This window comes from Cavia porcellus, unplaced genomic scaffold (genome assembly GCF_034190915.1).
Source record: "Cavia porcellus strain 051 isolate PalLab524CR breed Dunkin Hartley unplaced genomic scaffold, mCavPor4.1 scaffold_2, whole genome shotgun sequence".
NCBI lineage: Eukaryota > Metazoa > Chordata > Mammalia > Rodentia > Caviidae > Cavia > Cavia porcellus.
This window is the reverse complement of record NW_026947485.1, coordinates 73,241,261-73,263,775: the sequence shown is the minus strand read 5'-3', so window position 1 is coordinate 73,263,775 and position 22,515 is coordinate 73,241,261. Positions and strand designations below refer to the sequence as shown.

Here is a 22,515-nt window from a genome sequence, read left to right as displayed (position 1 = left end):
TTATTACACCACCTCACTCGCCCAATTGGGAATATCTTTATTATCATAATTCATAAAATATTTTTAAATATGAAGACAGGAGAGTTCCACTGTAACCCAAACCCTTAGGGACTACCACTGTTTGGATGTATTCGTCCAGATGTGAAAATGGATGTATAAGCTTTTCTATTAAAAAAAAATTATACCCCAAGTATTTGGGGATTTTCTAGCTTTTTTTTTTTTTTTTTGTCACTGCTGTGTAGTTTAATTCTATTGTGGTCTGAGAACAGGCATTATATCATTTCTGTTCTCTTAAATTGTTCAAGTATGTTTTGTGGTTCACAGTGAATGTTCCATGTGGCTGAAGAACAGATATTATACTGTTTTTCATAAAGCATTCCATAGACGTTATTTCTATGCAGTTGATTGATGGTGTCCTTACAATTATGATCTTATTTTCTGTTTGCAGGATCTGTTCATTTTGGATCGAGGGATGTTAAAGTCTACAAATGTAATATTAGGGTTTTCCCTCTTGCAGTTCTGTCAGTTTTTGGCTCATGTATTTTGACAATCCACTGCTAGGCACAGATGCATTAAAGCGACCTTGTGTCTCCTTGGAGAATTGACCCCTTCATCATTATGGAAAGCCACTCTTTATCCCTATAACTCCTGTTCTCTTTTGATTAGTTTTAACATGGTATATCTCTCTCCATTCCTTATTCTTTTTTGGGGGGGATTGGTACTGGGGATTGAACTCACAACCTCACACCTGCCAGGTAGGCACTTAAGCCATTGAGCCAAATCCCCAACCCTATTCCTTATTCTGATCCATGTCTTTACATTTAGTGTTTTGTAGGCAATATATAATTTTGATCTATTCTGACAGTCTCTACTTAGTGTCTTCAAACCACTGACATTAATGGAATTGGATTGATGGAGTGACTTGATGGAATTGGATTAAAATCTTTTTTTTTTTTTTTTTTACTATTTTCTGTTTGTTGATCTTGGTGTTTTCTTCTTTTTGACTTACATTTCTGCTTTCTGCAGTTTTAACTGAGCATTTTATATTATTCCACTTTTCTCCTTTCTTGGGTTACCAATTATACTTGCTTCATATTTTTTAGTAGTTGTGCTATAATTTGCTATACACATTTACAAATTATTCAAGTTTGCTTTCAAGTAAAAGCATCTTATAAAACCAAATATTCCCAGCTCTTTTTGTCCTTGTATCATTGCTGTCATTAATTTCACTTATACATAAGCTATAATCATTTAATGGTTTTACTATTTTGAACACAGTTGTTAATAAGTATAAGCGATTTTACCTTCATTTATTTTTATTTATTTTTTTTACGGTACCGGGGATCAAACTCATGACCGCCTGCTTGCAAGGCAGGTGCTTATGCCACTGAGCTAAATCCCCAGCCCTACCTTCATTTATTTCTTCTGAAATGCTTTTACTTTCTTTACGCAGGCCTGCATTTCTGAGTTATATAATTTTCCTTCTCTCTGAAGACCTTCAGTATTTCTTACAAGGTAGGTCAACTGAATGTTTGTCTGAGAAGTTCCTTACTTTTCCTCAATTTTTGAACTATAATTTCATAGAATACAAAATTCTAAATCATGGGTTTTCTCTCTCCATTCTAAATATCTCACTCTTCAATTCTCTGCTTTCTAAGGAGACATTAAGCATGATTCATATTTTTGTTCCTTACAGATAGGGTGTCTTTTTCACTGCCTTCTTTTAAGCTTTTTTTCTTTGCTTTCCAGCAATTCGGATACAATGTGCCTGTATGCAGCCATTTGCTTGTTTAGTTCTGGGGACTGAGCCTGGCCTTCATACAGAGTTAGATCATCCCTTTTCATGTCTTCCTAGTCATTAAATTGTCCAGGCTGGGCTCAAACTTGTGATGCTCCTGCCTCAGCCTTCCAGGGTGCTGGGGCTATAGTTGTGCACAGCACCTGGCTAAAGTTTTGGTTTGGCTCAGCCTGGTGTTTTACATCATCCTACTGGGTGTTCTCGCGCAGCTTTGATCTGTGTTCAGCACTCGTGCGTTGTCAGCTGGGAGTCTTGAGCAGTCATTCTTTAAATGTGGTTTCTGCTCCTTCATATCCTGAAACCCTCCGTACACAGAGGCAGGCCACCCTTTTATCACCGACCTGCGGGTGGTGGACATTCTGTTCTAATTTCTCAGCGTTCCTCCCCTTTGCGTTCAGGTCTGAAGCTCAGCGCTCCCGCGGCCAAGTCCAGTCCGCCGAGGAGCCCGCCGGAAGCACTCTCCACTTCCCTCCCGGCACTTCCGGCCCGTGCTCCGTCAGGCCCCGCCCGCCGGCGTGAGCGTCGGCGTCCTCGCGCACGAGCTGCGGCTGCGAAGCGCGGCTGTTTATCTCACGCTGCTGCGGCCGCGTGCGTGGCAGGTTCCCGCACCGGGATGCCCCCTCTGCCCACACCGGCTTCCAACGCCTGGTTGGCTCCTCCCCACGCCCCTACCGGGCCGAGCCCGCGTCCCGCTTTGCTGTGGACTCCGCGCGTGCGCGGCCCTTTCTCCCTGCCGCCGATGCCTCCCGAGCCCGCCGCTGTGCGGCCTGCCTGCCCCTCCGGCTCCAGGAGACGCCCTCTGCCGTCACCTCGCTTGGCGTCCAGATGTAAAGACTGTCTCTTTCCAGCGTTTTCCTGCTGTTACCACGGCGCGGTGACTTCTGAGCTTGCTGTATGCCAGGCCCCCGAAGGTCCCCTCTGCTCAGATTTTAATCGGATTGTCTTTATTGTTGATTCATTAGTATTTCTTATGAACTCTGGGACAAAGAGATATGACTTGTAAACATTGTCCCTTCTGTGGGTTCCCCCCCCCCCCCACTATAGCACAAAAATTTTTTGTTTTGTTTTTGTGTATGCTGAGGTCCAGGGGTTTTTTTGGTTTTTTTTTTTTTGTTGTTTGTTTGTTTGTTTTTTGGCTTTTTTTTGTTTGGTCCCGGGGATGAAACTCGCAAGCGCTGAGCCGCTGAGCTAAATTCTTGGCCCTAGTTTGTCTTCTTTTGTCTGTTCTTTTGCCTTGAAGTTCTATTCAAGAAACCATTGTTTAAACCAAGGAAATAGCAATTTACTGCCATGTTTTATGTAGGAGCTCTGTGGTTTTAGATCGCATGTTGAAAGGATCTTGCCCCAGATAGGGCACTACAGCAGTGAGAGGCGGGACCAAAGGATGTTTACCTTGAGGGCATTCCGCCCCCCCCCCCATGAAGTTTACCTTTGGCGGGAAATGAGTTCCAATCGACTGGGGATTTAGCTCAGTGGCGGAAGCGCTAGCGAGCTGGCTGTGCATCAGCAATTCCCCTCTAGGTACCACCCTGGGCCAAAGCCTGCACACCACGTCCGGCCCCGGCAGTCATAGAGTTTCTTTCTGCATCCTTAAAGTCCACTTTGCTTTATATTCTGACTTCTAACCGTGCTGAAAATTCTTTCACATGTTTAGGTCTATAATCCATTTTAAATTGATCTTTTCATGAGGTAGAAATCCAGTCTCAAGCTTTCATATGTGTATACCCAATTTTCTGGCACTTTTTATTCAAAAGACTATTTTATCCCATTGAATTGTCTTGCAGCCTTGTTAGAAAACCACTTGGTTATTGGATCAATGAACAGAACTGTTTGCAGTATCATTGATGGAATGTCCACTTTACAAGCTTTAATTTTGTGACTTGAACAATTATTTCTAAGATGACAATATGTAATCCATTAACTAGTGATTTCCTACTGTTCATTTTTTTTTCTGTAAATCTGTATAACTTGAACCCTTTCCCTGCTTTTTTTTTTCTTTTCTCCTTAAATAAAATTTAAAAAAAAAAAAGAAAAAAAAAAAAAGAAAACCACTTGGTCACAGATGGATTCTCTAATTAATTTAAAATTTCTTTATTTGCGCTTCCTATTGTAACACAAGAGCTCTTCTGACACTGTGATTTCTTCAGTGTTACGCTCATTTCTGTCGTTTTTATTTAGGTTGGCATAAAAGAGAAGAGAACATTCTGGCTGGTTTCAAGAGGAATCACAGTGAGTTCAAGCTCAAAGGATGAATGCCCAGAAGTACCAAAGTTCCTGCCAGATAATGAGTCGACTCAGCTGCTGAAGTGTAAAAAACATTTACAGCGTTGTGGTAATATCCAGACATGTTTTTAAAGTTTATTTTAATTTTAGTGTCTTGTCTGGTGTTTTCATTTGGTTTTTTTTTTGTTGTTTTTTTTTTGTCTTTTTCGTTTTTATCGGTACCAGGGATCGAACTCACGACTGCCTGCTTGCAAGGCAGGCGCTTATGCCGCTGAGCTAAATCCCCAGCCCCTTCATTTGTTTTGAGACAGGTCTTCCTGTGTAACCCAGGCTGGTTTTAAACTCTTGGGTTCAAATGATACTCCCGCCTTGGTTTCCCAGGTAGCTGGGACTATAGGTGTATTACACATCTGGCTTGAAGTGTAACTTTTACTTATTTTATTTTGGGGGAGTAACACTGAATGAACTCACAACCTGGCGCTTGCCAAGCAGCCACTTGTGTGGCTGACATATATCCTGGGTCCCTAAAATCTGCTTTTTAAATGATGATGAAGTGCTAGAAGGAGATTGTGAGTAGTCTTTGTAAGTCTAGTTGAGAGGTTTGTATAGTGTCCTTGAAGCAATAAGTAGCCAAGTTTGAAAAATAATCTACCTAGTGACTAAACAGGAAACCCATAATAGGTTACAAGACACGGTCCTAACACAAGGCAAGAAAAGTGTGACTGCAGGGTCTGAAGCTAAAGATGATTAGCCTTGTCACTAGGTCATTTTGCAATGGGCTTAGAAATAATAGGGAAGTTATTTTTAAAAGTTGGTTCAAAATGAGACGACAGTTAATAGCTGAGGTAGAGAAAAATTAATACAATAAAAACTACCTTTAAAGTGATTAAGGGGCTGGGGATTTAGCTCAGTGGCATAAACACCTGTCTTGCAAGCAGGCAGTTGTGAGTTCGATCCCTGGTACCAATAAAAAAGTTTAAAGTGATGATTAAGAAGTCACTATTCCCCTCAAAATTTGAAGTTTAGGGAGAGAAGAACAAATATCCCCCAACCTTCCATCTGATTTAGAGGAACTGTAATGTTTGATTGACCACAGGCCTAAAGCCAAGCAACTACTTAGAGGACAAAAGCATGCAACATAGTAATTATTGGAGATTTCTTACTGTCTTACCACTATTTTGATTTATTTTATTGCTGTTTTATTCCCTTTAAAATTTAATAAAACTACAAGATGAAAAAATCAAGTTTAGTTCATCAGCCAGCATCAAGCTAAATGTCATCATACTGAGAGATGATGGCTAGTGCTCGCTTGGTCAGCACAGATACTAAAGATCAGATGACAAGTGTGCACAGAGCAAATACAGAGCTGAAGAAGAACTTGTGCTGGGAGACCCTGGCCTTGGATGCCCCTGAGGTGCCCTTGCTTTTCTCTGACGGTCTGAATGTGACGGTGGGAATCTCTGACCATGACCTGAGAGGAACAGCAGAGTGCTGAGGAGCCCCCAAGTTTCCACAGCCTCCCCTGGGTGAGGCTTGTCAGGAGAGGCTTGAATGCTGGTCAAGCCAGGGGCCTGAGGTTAATGAAGTCACCGACAGGAGAAGATAAATTGCCTCTGATCAATGATCCCGTCGCTTTTCCAAATCCTGATGCTTCAGCAAGAAGGGGACATGCCCAATATGAGGTCAGCGAGAATTTAAGCTTCCAGATGCTCCCCTCTCTATCCCACTACAATGAAATGAGCTGTGTTTTAACCTACAGCTTTGTCTGCGTAGAACCGCAAGGTCAGAAACCTTGTCCTTGGGTAATCACTGATTTCAAAAGTTCATTTTCCCTCTTCTGAGGGGAAGAGAAGGAAACACACTGTGTGTTGGGATGGGAGAAAGCACCTGAGCATAGTGGACAACACTACTGAGAGATGGCGTCCTGGATGACTCCCAGTTAAAGCAAGTTAGAGAAATGTTTTCCTTTATAGGAGCTGTTGAAAGAAGTCGCAGGCCAGTCCTAAAGTGTTGAGGGCAGAGGGTCTGCAAGGCCACTGCTCGGAAGTCAGGAAGGGGCTGGACATGTGGCATCACGTTGATGTAGAGGTCTCAGACGTGACAGTGAGATGGCAGGAGATCTAGCTGTGTATACATAAATAGCCTCTGAATTATGATAGTTCTTTTTTTTTTTTTGAGATAGGGCATCACTGTGCAGTTCAGGCTGACCTTGAACTCACTGTGTAGCCCAGGCTGGTCTCAAACCTGCAATGATTCTCCTGCCTCAGCCTCCTGAGTGCTGGGATTATAGGTGTGCACCATCACCAGCTGATAGTTCTCTTTTACAGTGTAGCAGAGCAATACAGGTTGAGTGCAAACACCCAGAATATATATGTAGCCTTTTCTGCCTTGCTGGGGAAGGGGAAAGAACAAAAACAGGTTCGCCTCATTAAGCATACCCTTGGTTCATCTCAGAATTCACCCTGGGGCCACTGCTACTTGTCAGGGAGGACAGCGCCATTTCCTGCTTATACACTCCCTCTCCTCCCACAAGAGGGCTCAGACCAAGAATGCTCTACCCTGTGGAGTTGATCATACTCATTGGGAACAACCCACCCCAAAGCTAGTGGCTTGCAGTGACCAACTCACTGTCATTGTGTAAGAATCGGTGGCTCTACTCCACTGGGACCTGGGGTCACAGGTGCAGTTGTGGCCCTGGGAGGCACAGTGGCTGGGGAGGGATGAACAGGTGGTCTCACTGTGAGCCCCATGCTTGGCACTGTTTGCTGCCCCCCCGCCAACATCTCCCTTTCCACAGCAGCGCAGGCTTCCAAGAACATTGGTACAGCTGGGAGGCCTCAGAAGCCCCAGACACTGGCACTCACAGGACAGGGCCACCTCCTGTTGGTCAAAGGCAAGCGTAAAGCCAGAGGCAAAAGTGGGAGGGACTTTGCTGCCACCTACTGATGAGGGGAATGGTGAAGATCCTGAGGCCAGTTTCAATGCTCCACAAAGGGACTGAATTAAAACCCCAGAGAAAAAATGCCTCCTAGTACACATGACACAAAAGCTATTTCAGAATGTTCATATTTCTTGTTATCATTAGCTTTTTCTCCTGAATGAAAAACAGTTTTTGGGTAAGGAAGTAGAAGATTTTTGTATTTAGGTGAACTAAGAGTTTTTCAAAATATGTAAGATAAATACAAATAAAACAGGATTCATTGAGCCAGTATTAAACCTGGTCATACATGTTGAATAGGAACTTGTCTGTTTTAGAGAACAAGTTTGGTTGAAATGTGATTAATTTCACAAACCTAGACTAAGGAGAAGACAAAAATTAAAACTGTGTAAATTTTTAAAAGTTCAGAAGATTTAAAAACACTACACTGTTCATCATATATTATCTAATCTTTAGTTTGTACTTTTTGTAGGAGGTGGAGAATAAAACCCCAGCACAATGTCCCACTTGAGAGTCTCTAGTCCAGCTAAAGACAGCAGTGTGCAGCAGTGTGCGGTGTGTACTTCAGGCCTGTGGTACTGTATGGGGAAACTACATTAAAAAACGAGAAAAGTTCAAGTTATCAAATATGCAGTGATATGCCGGGAAGCCATGGGGATGCCCCAGTTTCTCTCAGTGACTTTTTTGTCCAAACAAAACAAAAAAAGCTTTTCCAAGAGTGCGAGAGCATGCATGGCTGCTGGTTCCTTGACAATGGCATTTTCAAAGATGTTTAGTTTATTTTCTGTCCATTGCCCTTGCAAGACAACTGGCTGGGATTAAAGGAAACACTGCATTTGGTCAAATGACCAAATACCCCCTGGTGTCCGTGCCGTTTTGTGTGTGTGTGTGTCCTGTGCTGGAGATGGAACTCATGACCTCGAGTTTGTCAAGCAGACACTTATGCCGCTGAGCTGAACCCCTGGCCCCTACCCCCTGGTTTTTTTTCTTCAGTGCTGGGGGATCAGATCTAGATCTTGGGGACGCTAGGCACACATGTCACAGCAGACCCACATGCTCAAACCGTTGATGCTGCTTAGGAAGGACGGGCTAGGTAGGCAGGAAGCTCTGGAAAAAGAAGACCATTGTTAACATAGGATTTTAAATGGAAAGAGGTGTTCTGAGAAATAATGACTTTAAAAATCTGTTTGCCAATAACTACTCTCAAATACTTCATAGCTGTAACCATTTGTTGTGGTAAAATATTCCAGCATTCTTTACCCTCCACTGCAGAACCTTGTGAGCTCTGACCAGGAGAAAGCTGCTAGCTGGATGGCCAGACACTCCTTCTTCCCTAAGGGAAACTAAGGAAACAAACACAATTCGCGTCAACCCAAGAGCACATGGCCCCGCCCCACACCGTGCAGCTGTCTCTGGCCAGTCTCACTTGTAGAATTTTAGAGTGGAAAAGATCTGAAAGACCCTCAAATCCAAATATACCTGGCTTATTTTCCAGTGGAGGGAAGGGATTAAAGGTGTGTCTCAATAATTTTGGAGAACTGATCTCAGAGTCAGCCTTCTGTTAGCTATTCCATATTGCCACCACTGACTTAGTTTAGTTAGGCAAAAATACCTTTCCATAGTCAATGTTTCTGCTTCCTTGGCTATTTGTTGTTCTGTTTTTCTAGAGGGCTGGGTCTGTCAGATTGTGTTTTTCATTTATGTTGTGACTCCCCTGCTTTTTTTCTTCCACAGCTGGCAGAATTATATGCTTTGGTTGAAAATTTTAATGAGGACAGTAAGAAATCAAGTCTCCTAAAAACATGCAGCATTTCCCTCCCAGAAGCACAGGCACTACTTGCTAAAAGCCTGAACACCATGGCATTCATCAGCAGAACTGGCTCCAGAAGGGAAGACACACAGCCAATGTTTTCAACCACAGTGATTAAGAAGGAGCGCAGGAAGCCCCCGCCCATGGCTGAGCGCCTGCACCACAGCCTGCTACAGGGCTTGTTCTCCCTGGCAGGGCCCCCCAGGGCCCGCAAGAGGCTGATGGAGGGTGGGATAAACCCTCCTGCAGACCCTTTTCCTTACAACTTTATCCAGGAGGGCTTGGGTGCTCTGGCACAGGGTACAGCTGAGAAGACCCAGAGCCTCCAGGTATTAGAAAGACCCCGCCTATTCAGGCTGGTCTTTGAAGACAAACTTTCCAGATACTTCTTAGTGGACCCAGGTAACCTACACAAGAGGCTATTCGGGAGAGGGTGGGTGGGGATCTTACTGCAGACTTGCAAGCCAAGGTCAGTTTCGAGAGCAAGAGTAGTCGGGCGCTGACCCATGAAAATGCTACATGTTCCCAGGTTCCTGACAGCCTATGGGGCAATGAAATGCAAAACAGAATCCAAAACCCCAGAGCTAAGTCCCGTCTGGATCCTGAAATCTGTTTCTCAGGCAGACCTCTTGAATTCTCCCCTAAAAATTGAGCCAAGTAGAGGCAAGACTGTGGAGCACACGTAACCACTGCTTCCTGTTACATGAAGTCAGGGAAAGATTGTTTCCAAAGCATCTCAGCTTTGCTGCCACTTAGGGGTTTCTGTAGAAGTTTTTTGTTCATAAATCTTTACTCTTTCCTTATTACATGGCTATCAGGACTTTAAACAGCGGCCACAAACAACATACTTTTTAATAGCGTTAGCTTTCCATCTATATAACAAAATACCTGCAGGGGAAGCATTTATTTTGGTTCACGGCTTCAAAGGTTTCAGTCCATAGTCAACTGGCTCATGTCTGGGGCTGAGGTGAGAAATGCATCATGGGAGAGGAAAGCTGTTTCCTCAGGAAAACTTGGAAGCAGAGACAGGACATGGCATTCCTTTTTAGGTTAGTCCCCCACCTATCTGCTTCCTGCAAGTAGACCCACCCCCTAACAGTACATTCACTGACAGCTCATCAGATGGTTAGCACCCCAGGATCCAATCACCCTCCAAAGCCCCAGCTCTGAACACAGAAGTGTTGGGGGATTGTTTTTATACAAGCCATTAAGAGCCACAAAGTCCATACAGATGATGTGAAAAATACAGAAAATGTATGATGTTTAGTTTTAATGAGCAAGAAGTGTGTTATGTTCCAGGTCTTGCTGTCTTTAAGTTATCATAAGAGGAAAGCTAGGGACATAGTACAGTGGTACATCATGTACAAGGCCCCAAGTTTGATTCCTAGCACCAAAAAAACAAAACCACCAAAACCCCATGTGTAATATTTTACTGTTTTGTAGTTACTAGATTAAATTGTGGTCAGGGATTTAGTTCAGCAGCGTAAGTGCCTGCCTTGCAAGCACTTGGTCATGAGTTCAATCCCCAGTACCAAAAAAAAAAAAAGATTTCTAGACTAAATTGTGAAGGGTATGCTGGTACACACTTGTAATCCCAGCACGCAGGGAGGCTGAGGCAGAATTACTGTTAATTCAAGCCAGTGTGGGCCACAAAGTGAATTCAAGGCCAGCATAGAGAAACCCTGCCTCAAAAAACGCATAAAATAGATTAAATTGGCCTGAAGTTGTAGTCCAGTGGTAGAGAGCTTGCCTAGAGTACATGTGGCCCTGAGTTTGATCCTCTGCACTACCAAAAAGAAAAAAGCAATATTTGGGTCCCTCTGGTTTTTAATAAGTAGGGTTAAGATCAGATGTACACAGTGTATATTCTGACACCACCATTGCTTTATTTATAGCAGTGGGGAGGATAGAAGAAACATTTGATACACATTAATGTAGGGAGATGAGCTGCTCTGGGCATATTTGGTTCAAAAAACTGAAAGATCCTCTGCCGTAATGTGCTGCCCTGGCATCTGATGAGGCCTCACTTAGGTCTCAGTCTGAGAGAGTCATTCTACAGCAGAGGTAATTGAAGGAATGTTCCTAGGCAACCCAGGAAAGTACAAACACGTTTTGGGCCACAAAGCGGCACTGTGGAGAGGACTGACACTTGGGAGGGACCACCAGCCCAGTTTGCTGATGAAGGCATCTGGGTGTGCAGCTTCATCCCCATCAGGACTCAGTGGTTCTCTGCGGCCATAACTCCCATCTCTTGAGGACCCCATAGGGAAACCTCTGGAACAAAATGGAAGCCAGGTGGACGTCCCTAGGATAGACTCAGAAATTCCTTAGGTCCAATTGCTATTGTCACAAGTTCCTTTTTGTTTTTCTGTTCCATTCCAAAGAACTCTGACTGGGCAGCCACAGACCATGACAGAATTGGCTCTCACATGGGGCAGTGGGGGACGCTGACAGTTTGCTCTTCCCTGAATGTGTTGGGCTCACTCAGGCTGCCCTGTGGAATTGGGGAGGTTAGAAATTTGAGCAAAAACAAACCAGACAGGGATTATTTTTCTTACGTAACCAGAAGCCCGACTGGCAGCAGGCATTTGGAGCTATGTCTTTAGAGGTCTCCAGTGATGGCTCTGTGGTCATTGGATATATAGCTTTTGTCTTTGTGCACAGAGACATCCCCTTCACCTCTGTGCTGTGGCCACACTGTAGGCAGGAAGTGGGGAGGGATGAAGGGCCATGTTTGTATTTTTTATAACAGCCCTATGTCAATATCATGGAAGAAATGACACTATCTAGTGGTCTTGCTAAGGTGGATGCTAACTACTGGTACTAACTAATCTCCATACTTCTGATAGTGTTGTTTCTTGAGAGTCCTTTTCTCCCTCATCACAGGCCCTGCAAGTCTTGTTTATACCTGCTAGCATTCATGTAGCAGAGAGACTTGTCTGCTGCCTGCCAAGCTTGTGTGGATTCCACTGGATTCTAGTCAGCTGGATTTGCCCACTCAGGGGGCCCCCTTTAGAGGAAGCAAATACCATAGGCTCCCGCTTAGTTTAAGAGGGTTACAGACACCTTTGTGCTGGGGGTGAAGGAGGGGGCGAGCTCCCTGAATGTGTATTCTCTTGAGTAACTGGAAGTTGAATAGCATCATCATTGAGTCTCTGAAAATATGGTTCTTTTCAGAAAAACAATTCATGGATCTAAGGGACCTGGAGTGGAGATATTTTAAGGGGCTTGCAAAATGGAAGCACACAACCATGGTTTCAATCGTGGAGATAAAATACAACAGCGAGAAGAGATTTGTAGAGAGCCCGGATATGCCTGGTCGTCTCTCCCCACCTCTAGTGCATAGGTCTATGTTCATTTATCCTCAGAAGGAAGGAAATTATGATCTTAAATGGAATATTTAGTTTATTGAAAGTCCTTGGATGTGAATTTTTACTACTGAGAGCATTGAAGTGAAGAAGAGGCATGCAATGTAACATCTGAACAGTATTCATGTAAAGCTGCCTAATAAAGTATCAGTGTAGAGTAGAAGACTCAGAGTGATCTGCTAGTGTAATGTTTGGTTTGACTCCTGTAGCCCATGTAGGGCAGGGCTGAAGTAGATATTGATCCTATGAAAATAAAATGATGCACCTGGAGAACTCCCAAGCAAGAATAGCTTTTACATGGCCTGCACAAAGCCCTAGGTCAATCCACAGACCCCTCCTCCCTACAGAAATATAAGCACATAAGGAAGCCCATCACCATAAAAGCAGCCAATAAATTCAACAGAGTCTGAGAACTTCAGTGTTAACTGCTCAAGGCATTAAGAAAGGAAGTAGCATACATGAAACAAGGACTGAAAAAGGAACACATTGAAAATCTCAAGTGAAAACAAAGCCACTACAGTAACAATAATCCTCAATAAAGTATCCCATTATTATTATTTTTGCTACCAGGGATTAAACTCAACTTCGCACTGGCCAGGTAGGCACTTACGCCACTGAGCTAAATCCCTGGACCAAGGCCTCTCACTTTCATCCAGTTATCTGTAATTGGTAGTGTTGCTGGCCCCAGAATTTGAACAGTGCAGGTACTCATAAAAAAGGTAAAAATACTCTTCCTGAGCCTGGTACTTTTTCTGCTGCTAAACTGAAACATGCTGAGCTGAGCATTTTTTGTAACTGTCATTTAAAACTTTGTCTTTACATTTTTTTTTCTTTTCTATTTTTTATCAGTACCAGGGATTGAACTCACGACCACCTGCTTGCAAGGCAGGTGCTTATGCCGCTGAGCTAAATCCCCAGCCCCTAAACTTTTGTCTTTAAATCATGAATACTAAACAAGTTTTGGGAGCTTGCATTAACCACCATGCATTAACATTAACTAAAAGTAAGACTTTCAAATCAAAGTAATCTTACTAGACAATCAACCAAAATGAAATGTGAATATCAATATCTATACCAAATAAACCTTGCGGTTGGATCTAGAATTTGTATTTTTTTTTTATGAGTAGTGGATTACAGTAAATGAAGATTGTATTCACCATGGGAGCTGCTACATGCATGCACACAATGTCTTACTTTATGTCCCATAACTGGCATATGCAAGTGTCAATCGAGACTGCCAAGGAGCTTTAAATCATGTAAAATTAGGTAATGAGTTAACATATATTTGAGCTTGTCAGGATATTGGAACAGAATCATATGCGACAACTTGGTGGGTTTTGCAAATCCAAAGAGTAATATAAACTGCATTTAATTGTGGAAAAATGGGACATTAGAGAAAAAAATTGTAGAATTCTTGCAGGATATGTTAGGACCGTTGGTGGCTGCAGGCTGCAGTAGTCAGAGAAACAGTACCTCAGTTCTCTGGCATGGAGGGTTTAGCACCTCCCTCCCACAGACTATGATTATTCCCCCTGTCAGAAGTGCTCTAACATTGTCATTCTAAATTGTGACAGAATTTGTGGCGTGGCTAAAAAGATAGAAACATGGAATAAAAGTGGCCTTTATTTTTAGAATGTGGAAAGAGAACCCCTCCTCCCGACCACTGAGGTCTGGCTTTTCTCTGCCAGGCACGTATTGTGGGGGGCATACATATAACTTAGGTTTGGGGTGGTGCCTAAGGGGCATTATCAATGCACAGGTAGCCCATTGGAATTCATTGCACACCACAGGTAAATTGCCTAGGGGCAGGGAAGGTGACCTCAAGATAGAGTCCCTTGGTTCTGCCTCCCAGCCTCCCACCACTGTAGTGTCTCAGGGTAAAATTCTTTTCCTGTCATTTTATTGTTAGAAAAAAGTGTGAAGTTTTTTTTTTCTTTTACTGTTTCCTGCTGAAAGGGGGTACTGTACTGGGGTTTAGGTGGGTCGATGGGATGATGGTTGATGCCCATGTAGAAGCTGGTGCCAGGTGTTTTAACTAGGACAACTTTACCACTGGTGAATGCCCGCACATTAGACTGGGAAAACAAAGAGACAAGGTGTTATGAGGAGATGGGCCACTATCATATTTAAAGGACCCAGGTGAAACAGAAGGAAAGGTGCCTTTGATTTAGATATATCATTTTATCAGGACCCTGGTGAGGTAGAATCATTATACCATGGTGAGCTAAAATTCTGAAAAATATATGTGGGGTTAGGAGGTGATTATTCCCCCATCTGAAAGGGTAAAAGTTAAGAGGGTAAGACATGTCTCTGGTATGCATGATGTGGGCAGTCTTTAGGAAAGACTATTGAGACTCCTGCTGTAAAAAAGATAATTAATAGAATGTAAGAAATTAGGAACCAAATTGGACAACAAAACATGACTTAGCCTGAGAGTTGTGGCTGTGAGGCCTTGGTGAGGTGGAGATGAGTGAGCAAAAAAGATGGTTAGGTTTAGGGCTGGGAGGGCATTGCTTAGCCTGCATGATGTGAAACCAGGATGGCAGTCTAGCAACTTTGACCGCTGTTTGTCAAGAAGACCAGGTATGGAGCTGGGGATTTAGTTCAGCGGCATAAGCACCTGCCTTGCAAGCAGGCAGTCCTGAGTTCAATCCCCGATAAAAAAAAAGAAGAAGAAGACCAGGTATGAGCCACTCCACCTTGGTTGTAGTCCTTGCGATGATTTCATGTAATAGGACTTTAGTAAGTATATCAGCAATTTCCCTGGTTGTGGGAAAGGCTTTTATTTATCCTGAAAAAGTACAAACAAAGGTAAGAAGATATTTGAGAGTTTTGTGGCAAGGCATATGTGTAAAATTTATGTCAGTCTTGACCAGGGTTGTGTCTGAGAAACTGATGAATAGGAAAGGAAGGGGATGCTGTGTGTCCCTGAGGAGAGGTTTTACAAGACATAACAGGTGTAAGCTATTGAGACCTCAGAGTGTCTGGGCCAGGTGCATAAACACTAAGGAATAAAAAGGCATTTTTAAGATCTAGGACTATAGGGGCTGGGGATTTAGCTCAACGGCATAAGCGCCTGCCTTGCAAGCACGCAGTTGTGAGTTTGATCCCTGGTACCGATAAAAAGGAAAAAGACAAAAAAAAAAAAAAAAAAAAGATCTAGGACTGTAAAGTGAGTGGTGGAGGGAGGTATAAGGGTTTGGCCCCACTGAGTGGATTGGGGTAACAGCATGATTGAGTATCCTAAGGTTTTGTACTAGAGAGTAAGAACCATCAGGCTTGAGTACCAGGAGAATGGGAGTATTATCAGGTAAATGGGTAGGTTTAAGAAAACTGTTGTCTAAAAGGCTCTTAATTAAAATAGGCATAGCATGGGCAGTACAGGTGGGATTGGAGGTATCTCAAACTATGGGATCATCCAGAGAAGAAGCAAGTCAGGAACCTGCATGAAATAGGCCCTCTCTATAAAGGCTGCATAGGTTGGCCGTCAGTACCCCCTATAAATACCGAGGACTTAATATAATGGCCTGAAAACTCAGGAAGAACCCTATACATGGCCTCTATGTCCACAAGTATAGATAGTGTCTTACCTGAGACCTCTAGTGGGACTTGGGGCTCTGAGAAGAACATCTTAATGGAGGGCGGCTATGGGCTCCAAGCCCCATCAGTCTTCAGCAAGTCTAAGTAGATGTGTCAGCAATGAATCTGGCAGTGATGGCATTTCCTATGAGGGCAAGGAATTGGAGGATGGCCTACCTGCTCTCTTGCAGCTAGGACAGTCTAGTGGCCCTGGGGCAAGGCCCTAAAGGAACACCAGGATTGGGGTATTTTCTTCCCAATTTCTGCTGCATTCGAAGCATGGTCCAGGAGGGGCTCAGGCAGCTCCACCTTGTGTCAGTTTACCTGTCTCAGACCTCCAGGTGTCACTGCTAGAAGATCAGATTGTTATTTTTTATCGCTGTTGTTGAAAACACGAAAAGCCATAATAAGAAGGTCTCCCTGTAGGGTTTAAGGGCCAAGTTTAGCCTTTTGTCTTGGGATCTGGCCCACAGTGGGAGGTATCTGTAGAATAAATTGAGTATGCAGGAGTCAAATAATACAATCAACAGGGTATTTTATGATCATAACTTTAGTAATGGCTTCCCATAAGGAGCATTAGGTCCAGGGAATTTTAGGAACTGACATGTCATTTATTTGTCATATATAAGTATCTCTTTACGCTGTTAGAATGTCTAATGCCATGTGATTTTTGGAGGATGGCCTGTTTTATTAATCTTACCTTTTTATTTAGGAGAGAGATCAGCTATGGTGTCATTTAATGCCAGTTGAGTATAGTTGATTATGGCTTGGCAGAGGGCAGGCTGGGAAAGGCTCAAACCTGGCCTCTGCCCTAGTGCTGGTCTTGTTGTTCTGCATGTATCACATAACCTTTTTTCTGGAAAAGATCTGGTGGATCCCAGCAAAAGGAATCCAAAAGGAATTTATAATTATCTCTTAATTTCAGTCATTGAACATCCAGAAGATTGAAAATAGTACAGTATAGGCAGTAAGCTTAACACAGAACATTAAATGGCTATTTACTATGGGTGTTTTAACATTTGAGCACTGAAGAAATTTGTGAAGCATCTCTAAGCATATGTCTGGATCTGAATGAAAACATTTGTAATTATACATTACATAGATTTTTGTTTAAAAATGATTTGACTGGTGAACTCATGTTCGTCTGATTTGTATCTTGGCTGGAACACAAGAAAAAGGCAGCAGAAAGAATCTCAATTTTATATTTGAAGGCCTGAATATACCATCAGATCAGCAACACTGAACTGTCTTAGTCATACGAAGTTTCGTTGAGGTGTCTCCCATACGGCTATGGAGATTATTGGAGGCTTCAATTAATGAACAAGAGCTGGTAAAATTACCAGGTGGCCACTTTTCCCGTTTATCCATTGAAGTCTTGTCCAATGTCTCCTCACCCCAAGAGATTTTATTTAACCAGTTTTAGCACCATTTTGACCATCTGGCAAAAGTGTGTGTGGGGGGGATTGTTGCGCTCAAATAAAAGGAACAGCTGTTTACAGAGCAGGCAAATGGACAAACATGAACAGATGATCTGTACATTATAAACAGACTGAACAAGCAACAGATATATTTTATAAAATCAGAGTACACTCAGGGGCTGGGGATTTAGCTCAGTGGCATAAGCGCCTGACTTGTAAAGCAGGCAGTAATGAGTTCGATCCCCAGTACTGATAAAAAGGAAAAAGACAAAAAAAAAAAAATCAGTGCACTCAAATATATTTGGTCAATGTGAATCATAATAAATAAGACTGGTGTGAACCTTTTTGTAGATTAATTGAGATCTCTTGAAATAAGAATACCAGAAAAGGAACATGGTTAGCTCAGAGAGTTAAGAAGGAATGACCAGGGGGTGGGGATTTGGTTCAGTGGCATAAGCGCCTGCCTTCAAGCAGGCAGTTGTGAGTTCGATCCCTGGTACCGATAAAAATGAAAAAAAAAAAAGAAGGAATGACCAGGCGTCCTGCCTCGCCGGGCAGCCATTTGTCCCTTTTACTCCTGGCCCCTTTTCCTCCCACCGTATCCCATTGTGTCCTCCTCCAAGCCACCACCCAGAGCAGGGCTTGGGGTTTGGCCTGAGCCAAGCCGAGCTCAGGACAGGGGCTGGGGCTGGGGCTGGGGGCTGGGGGCTGGGACTGTTCGGGAGGTGCTCGGAGCCCACAGGAGATCACAGAGCCGGCATGTGCGGCGTTAGAGCCCAGAGCAGCCCGCGCAGCCCCTCGGTGCCCACTGCGCCTGCCCTGCCAGCTGGCAGCCCAACGCTGTCCGCTCGCACCTCCTGCGCATCCCAGCCACTCATGCTCAGGAAGAGGCAGGCTGGCATACAGCAGGGGAGGGATTGAGAAATGGGTGAAGCGGGGAGGAAAGGACGGTGCTGAGAGAGCTGCGGGATTTGATGTGTGAGATATAGGGGAGAAGCTGTAAAGAAAGAAGCCACCTCCTGAGTGTGGGGAGGAGGAGGAGGGATCCTGGAGGAGCAGAGGGAGAGAGGGACCCATTCCTAAAAGGCCTAAAGATGGAGAGTTTTTGTCAGTTTGCTGCCATTGAGATAAGCATAAATAAAAGATCAGCCTTTTGGTTTTTGGTAGCCTTTTGAGCCATGCACCCCAGAGATATGGTCAATTAAGGTAAAATGAGCCAACTGGACTGTGGCCAATATAAGAAGTTGTCACCTAATATTTTGGATACATGGTTAATCGGTTCCAAAACTTGTGCTTTTTAATTGTCACCAAAAGGCACGTGTGGAGTAACGGTTCTGGCTCTACCTCAGCTGTCCGAGGAACGTGAGAAAGAAAATCCGGCGTGGGGCCCGGCCCACTACCACGGAGTAATCTTCAGACAGAAATCAGCTCACCTGCGGTAAATGATTGGACCAGTGTTGTTTGCAAACCAGCAGCAACAAGTTGAACAGCTTCCACGTGTTGAGATGGTCCAGTCCGTGAATCGGCAGGGGACTCAAACTGGGACAACCAGGAGTCCCTTGCCTGCCATTCCTGGTCGGGGAATCAACTGATAGAATTTTTGGCGTGGCTAAAAGGATAGAAATATGAAATAAAAGTGGCCTTTATTTTAAGAATGTGGAGAGGGAACAGCCCGACCACTGAGGTCTGGCTTTTTTCTCTGTCAGACAGGTGTTGTGGGGTCATACCTATAGCTTAGGTTTGCGGTGGTGTCTAAGGGTCATTACTGATGCACAGGTCCACTGGAATTCATTGCGTACCACAGGTAAATTGCCTAGGGGCGGGGAAGGTGACCTCAAGATAGAGCCCCTTGGTTCCACCTCCCAGCCTCCCACCCCTGTAGTCTCCCATTGAGGGCAAAATTCTTTCAAACTGAAGGCCTTCCTTAAGGCCAGCCAAAAAATAGAGATGGGGAGAGCAAATTCCTGTGGGAACTGGGGTAGGTTTAAAATACAGCTTTTTCGATTTGCAAAAGACCTTTCTCCCTGTGTGCCTTGGCTCTAGGATCTGCGTTATCTATTGCCCAGACCAGACCCTTGTCAAAGGCTGAAGGGTTGCAGAGCCCCACCAGCCCTCTGCCGAGGCAGCTGTTAGTGCACCGAGAAAGGGACCGAGTAGGAGGTGGAGGGAAAGGAGGAGGGGGAAGGCCAGGGGGGGAGGTGGGAGTGGAGTGGAAGGGGTTAGAAGGAGGAATAGGGGAGAGGGTAGGAGAGTCTCTGAGGCTGCCCACCAACCTCTCCCAGATAAGTGCTCGGCCCCGTGGGGTCGCCCACTCGGAACAGCCTCACTGGACCGCCACCTCCGCCACATTGGCCAGGGCGGCTGACTGCCTGCCCCGCCCACCCCCGGCCCCGGCATTTTATTTGCGCGTTATTTTTTAAACCAGATTTTGGTGTTGAAAGTTTTGCTTGCTTCAGCAAAAGACGTTGTCCACGGTGTGCACGAAGGACTGTCTGCGCGCTCACCGGGCTCTGGGTTTCCCCTGCTCCTACACAGATTTCCACTCATGGTGCACTCAGACCCCAGTTTGTCTTCCTGTGTGCTGCTCTGCAAAGAGCTTTGCAAACGTGTTTAAGGTATGCTAACTTCATAAAATGAATGGGAGAATGTTTCATCTTTGTAAAGGCACAAATATTTAAATCAGAAATGCTTGTTCCTTGAGATGTAGCTAAAACTCAACACCAAAAGCCCCCAATCTTGTCTTTTCTGGCCATTTTTATTACAAATACTCAAACATTGATAAAAGTAAGGACAAGTGTACGGTGAATCTGCAGATGCCCGATGAGGCAATTTCCTCGTTTGTGGACCTCACTGAAGGCTTGAGTTGCCCAGGATGGGCCTGCGGTCCTCCCGTCAGCCTCTCCGAGTTCTGGGATCACAGGTGTGTGTGGAGATGCAGGATTTCACGTTTGCCTTGCTAGAGTTTGGTCTCACTTTGATTCAGTTCCTTCCCATCTGCCTGTTCCTCCTTTCTGGAATAGGAGTACTTACCCCATGCCACTGCCTTTCGGAAGGATTTTAACTTTCTATTTGAGTTTTTACAAGGGCTCACAGTTGCGTCTGCCTTGAGGCTCAGGTGCTTTAGACTTGGACTCTGAGCAGTGCTGGCACTGTCGGGACTCCTGCAATCTCTGGACATGAACTGACAGCATTTTACATAATGAGATGGACAGGAGCCTTTTTGGGATCAGTGGTAAAATGTTATAGTTTAAATCTAAAATGTTCCACAAAAGTCTCAGGTGTTGGGAGCACTTTGGGAAGGCCATGGACCATGGATGGGGTTGCACTGCTCATCAGTGGGTTAGCTACTGACGAGTTCATACTGAATGTGCTTTTAGGAGCTGAAACTTGGGTAGAAGGGTCACATCCTTCCATCATGCTGCTTCTGTAGCCCACAGACTGAAAGAAACTGTGAGCCACATAAACCACCCCTTTGATTTGTGGGCACCATTATTTTGTCCCAGTGGAGGGAAAATGACTAATACAGTTTTCTACAGAAAATCACAAGCATAGTGAACTGTAACAAACTGAACCCCTCCCAAGAAATCGCCACCCAAGTAATGAGAAAGAACAGTCCTGGGAGAAGCTTCTCTTACCCTCTCCTAAATCATTATTCCATCCCTTTTCTCCAAGGGTAACCAATAATTGCCATGGGTTAGTTTTGCCTGTTTTTGTACTACTTTATATGAATGTAATCATATAGTATAAATGATTTCGTATCAGGCTTTTAAGACATTTGAAAGATTCATCCATGTTTTGTTTAATAATTGTTTAGTAATTATTTTCACTGATATGTGGTATTAAAATGCATGAATATAACCTAATTTAGTTATCCATCCTGCTGCTGACAAATATTTGGGACATTTTCAGTTGGAGTTATCACAAGTAATAACAGGCATTTTAAATAGGATTTGATTACTAGAGGAGAGTCACAGACAAATGACCACACTTCAAAAGTTCATTGCAGGAAAATTGTGGAATACAGCAAGAGAACCAAGTAAGGATGTGTCTCCTGAGCCCCATGGATTCTTCTCCCATCAGGTAGAGATCAGATGAAAGATAGCCAGCATGGAGAGAACAGATGTGGGTGACTCTGCATATGTAATGTGTGTTACCTAATGTGCTCTACTCTTATTTCCACAAGGGATAATACTATGTACATATATGTACGAACATGTCCTCACAAGACAGCCTTTACATTGCTATTTGTACAGTTAATACTCATTTAGACTTAGCCACATATTCACTTTTTTATTGCTTTTCATTTCTTTGTGCATATCCAAGTATCTGTCTGGCTCAATTTTCCTTCTGCCTGAAGAAAAATCTTTACCATTTCCTTCAGAGTGAGTATACCAGCAATGAAGCTTTGTTTGTCCAAAATGTCTACATTTCACTTATTCTTTTTGTACTAGGAATTGAACCCAGAGCCTAGACTGGGCTACACCTCTCAGCATCTACCCACTTGATACGAGGTCTCCATGACTGCTGAGCTGCTCACGCTGGTTTCCAATGTGTAATCCTCCCACCCCACGCCTACCCCGTACCTGCCACAGCTAGAACTCCTATCAAGCACCACCACGTCTGGCTTCCTTCCGCTCTTGAAGATGCCACACTGCTACTTCTTCCATTTTCCTTCTTTTGATATTTGACCGCTGGTGTTATTTTACCTTTAAAAAGCACATACATGCTTAATAGTGAGAAGATGAGCAACCCAGTTTTTTAAAATAAGCAGATTTGATCAGCCCCTTTACCAAAGATACAAAGATAATACAACAGACGTTGAAATTTAGAAAAATTTAATTCTCACCGGACTTCCAGTCAGATAACGTGAGTTGAAATTCTGACTCTTTGACCTTAGACAAGCCATTTTACACTCTATTGAAATATCTTCATCTGTGAATACAGATAATATAAGAATTGTTCTAATGATGAAATTATAAACCAGGCATAGTGCATGGCTGTAATCTCAGTGTAATCTCAGCTTTTGGGAGGCTGAGGCAGGAGGATCACTGCAAGTTCGAGGCCAATCTGGGCTATGTGGTAAGACTTAATCGCAGAAACAAAAATACACCAAAACACTTACTTTATACATGTTAAATGTTTAGAAGACAAACAGGCAAAATAGAGTGTTTGTGAGAAATGTTCTTGATATGTAGTTCAGGCTGGCTTTGAACTCACTCTATAGCCCAGCTGGCCTTAAAACAGTACTCTTGCCTCAGCCTGAGTGCTAGGATTAAATGTATTTGCCAGAAAAATGCATTTTAATTTCTAAGACTCGCCAAAGTTCCAGCACTGCTGCAAAATCCAAGTCTCAAGTCTCATCTCAAACTCAAGACAAACTT

General features: G+C 43.7%; 1 protein-coding gene across 9 annotated transcripts; it reads left to right on the top strand.

The window, feature by feature from the left end:
• Nucleotides 1-2,054: 2,054 nt before the first annotated feature.
• Nucleotides 2,055-22,028, top strand: CUNH9orf153 (chromosome unknown C9orf153 homolog). 9 transcript variants are annotated; one of them, XM_063243881.1, is made up of 5 exons: nt 2,191-2,625; nt 3,977-5,703; nt 7,432-7,514; nt 8,694-9,171; nt 11,947-13,240. In XM_063243881.1, exons 3-5 carry the CDS (start codon nt 7,458-7,460, stop codon nt 12,171-12,173), a joined length of 762 nt encoding a protein of 253 aa, XP_063099951.1. In that variant the 5' UTR covers nt 2,191-2,625; nt 3,977-5,703; nt 7,432-7,457; the 3' UTR covers nt 12,174-13,240. The 9 variants fall into 9 exon arrangements, 6 of the variants coding, with proteins under 6 accessions (XP_063099930.1, XP_063099924.1, XP_023423127.2 ...); XM_013158168.3 differs by having other exon boundaries at nt 2,207-2,709; XM_063243875.1 differs by having other exon boundaries at nt 2,284-2,709; nt 3,977-4,130.
• Nucleotides 22,029-22,515: the final 487 nt, after the last annotated feature.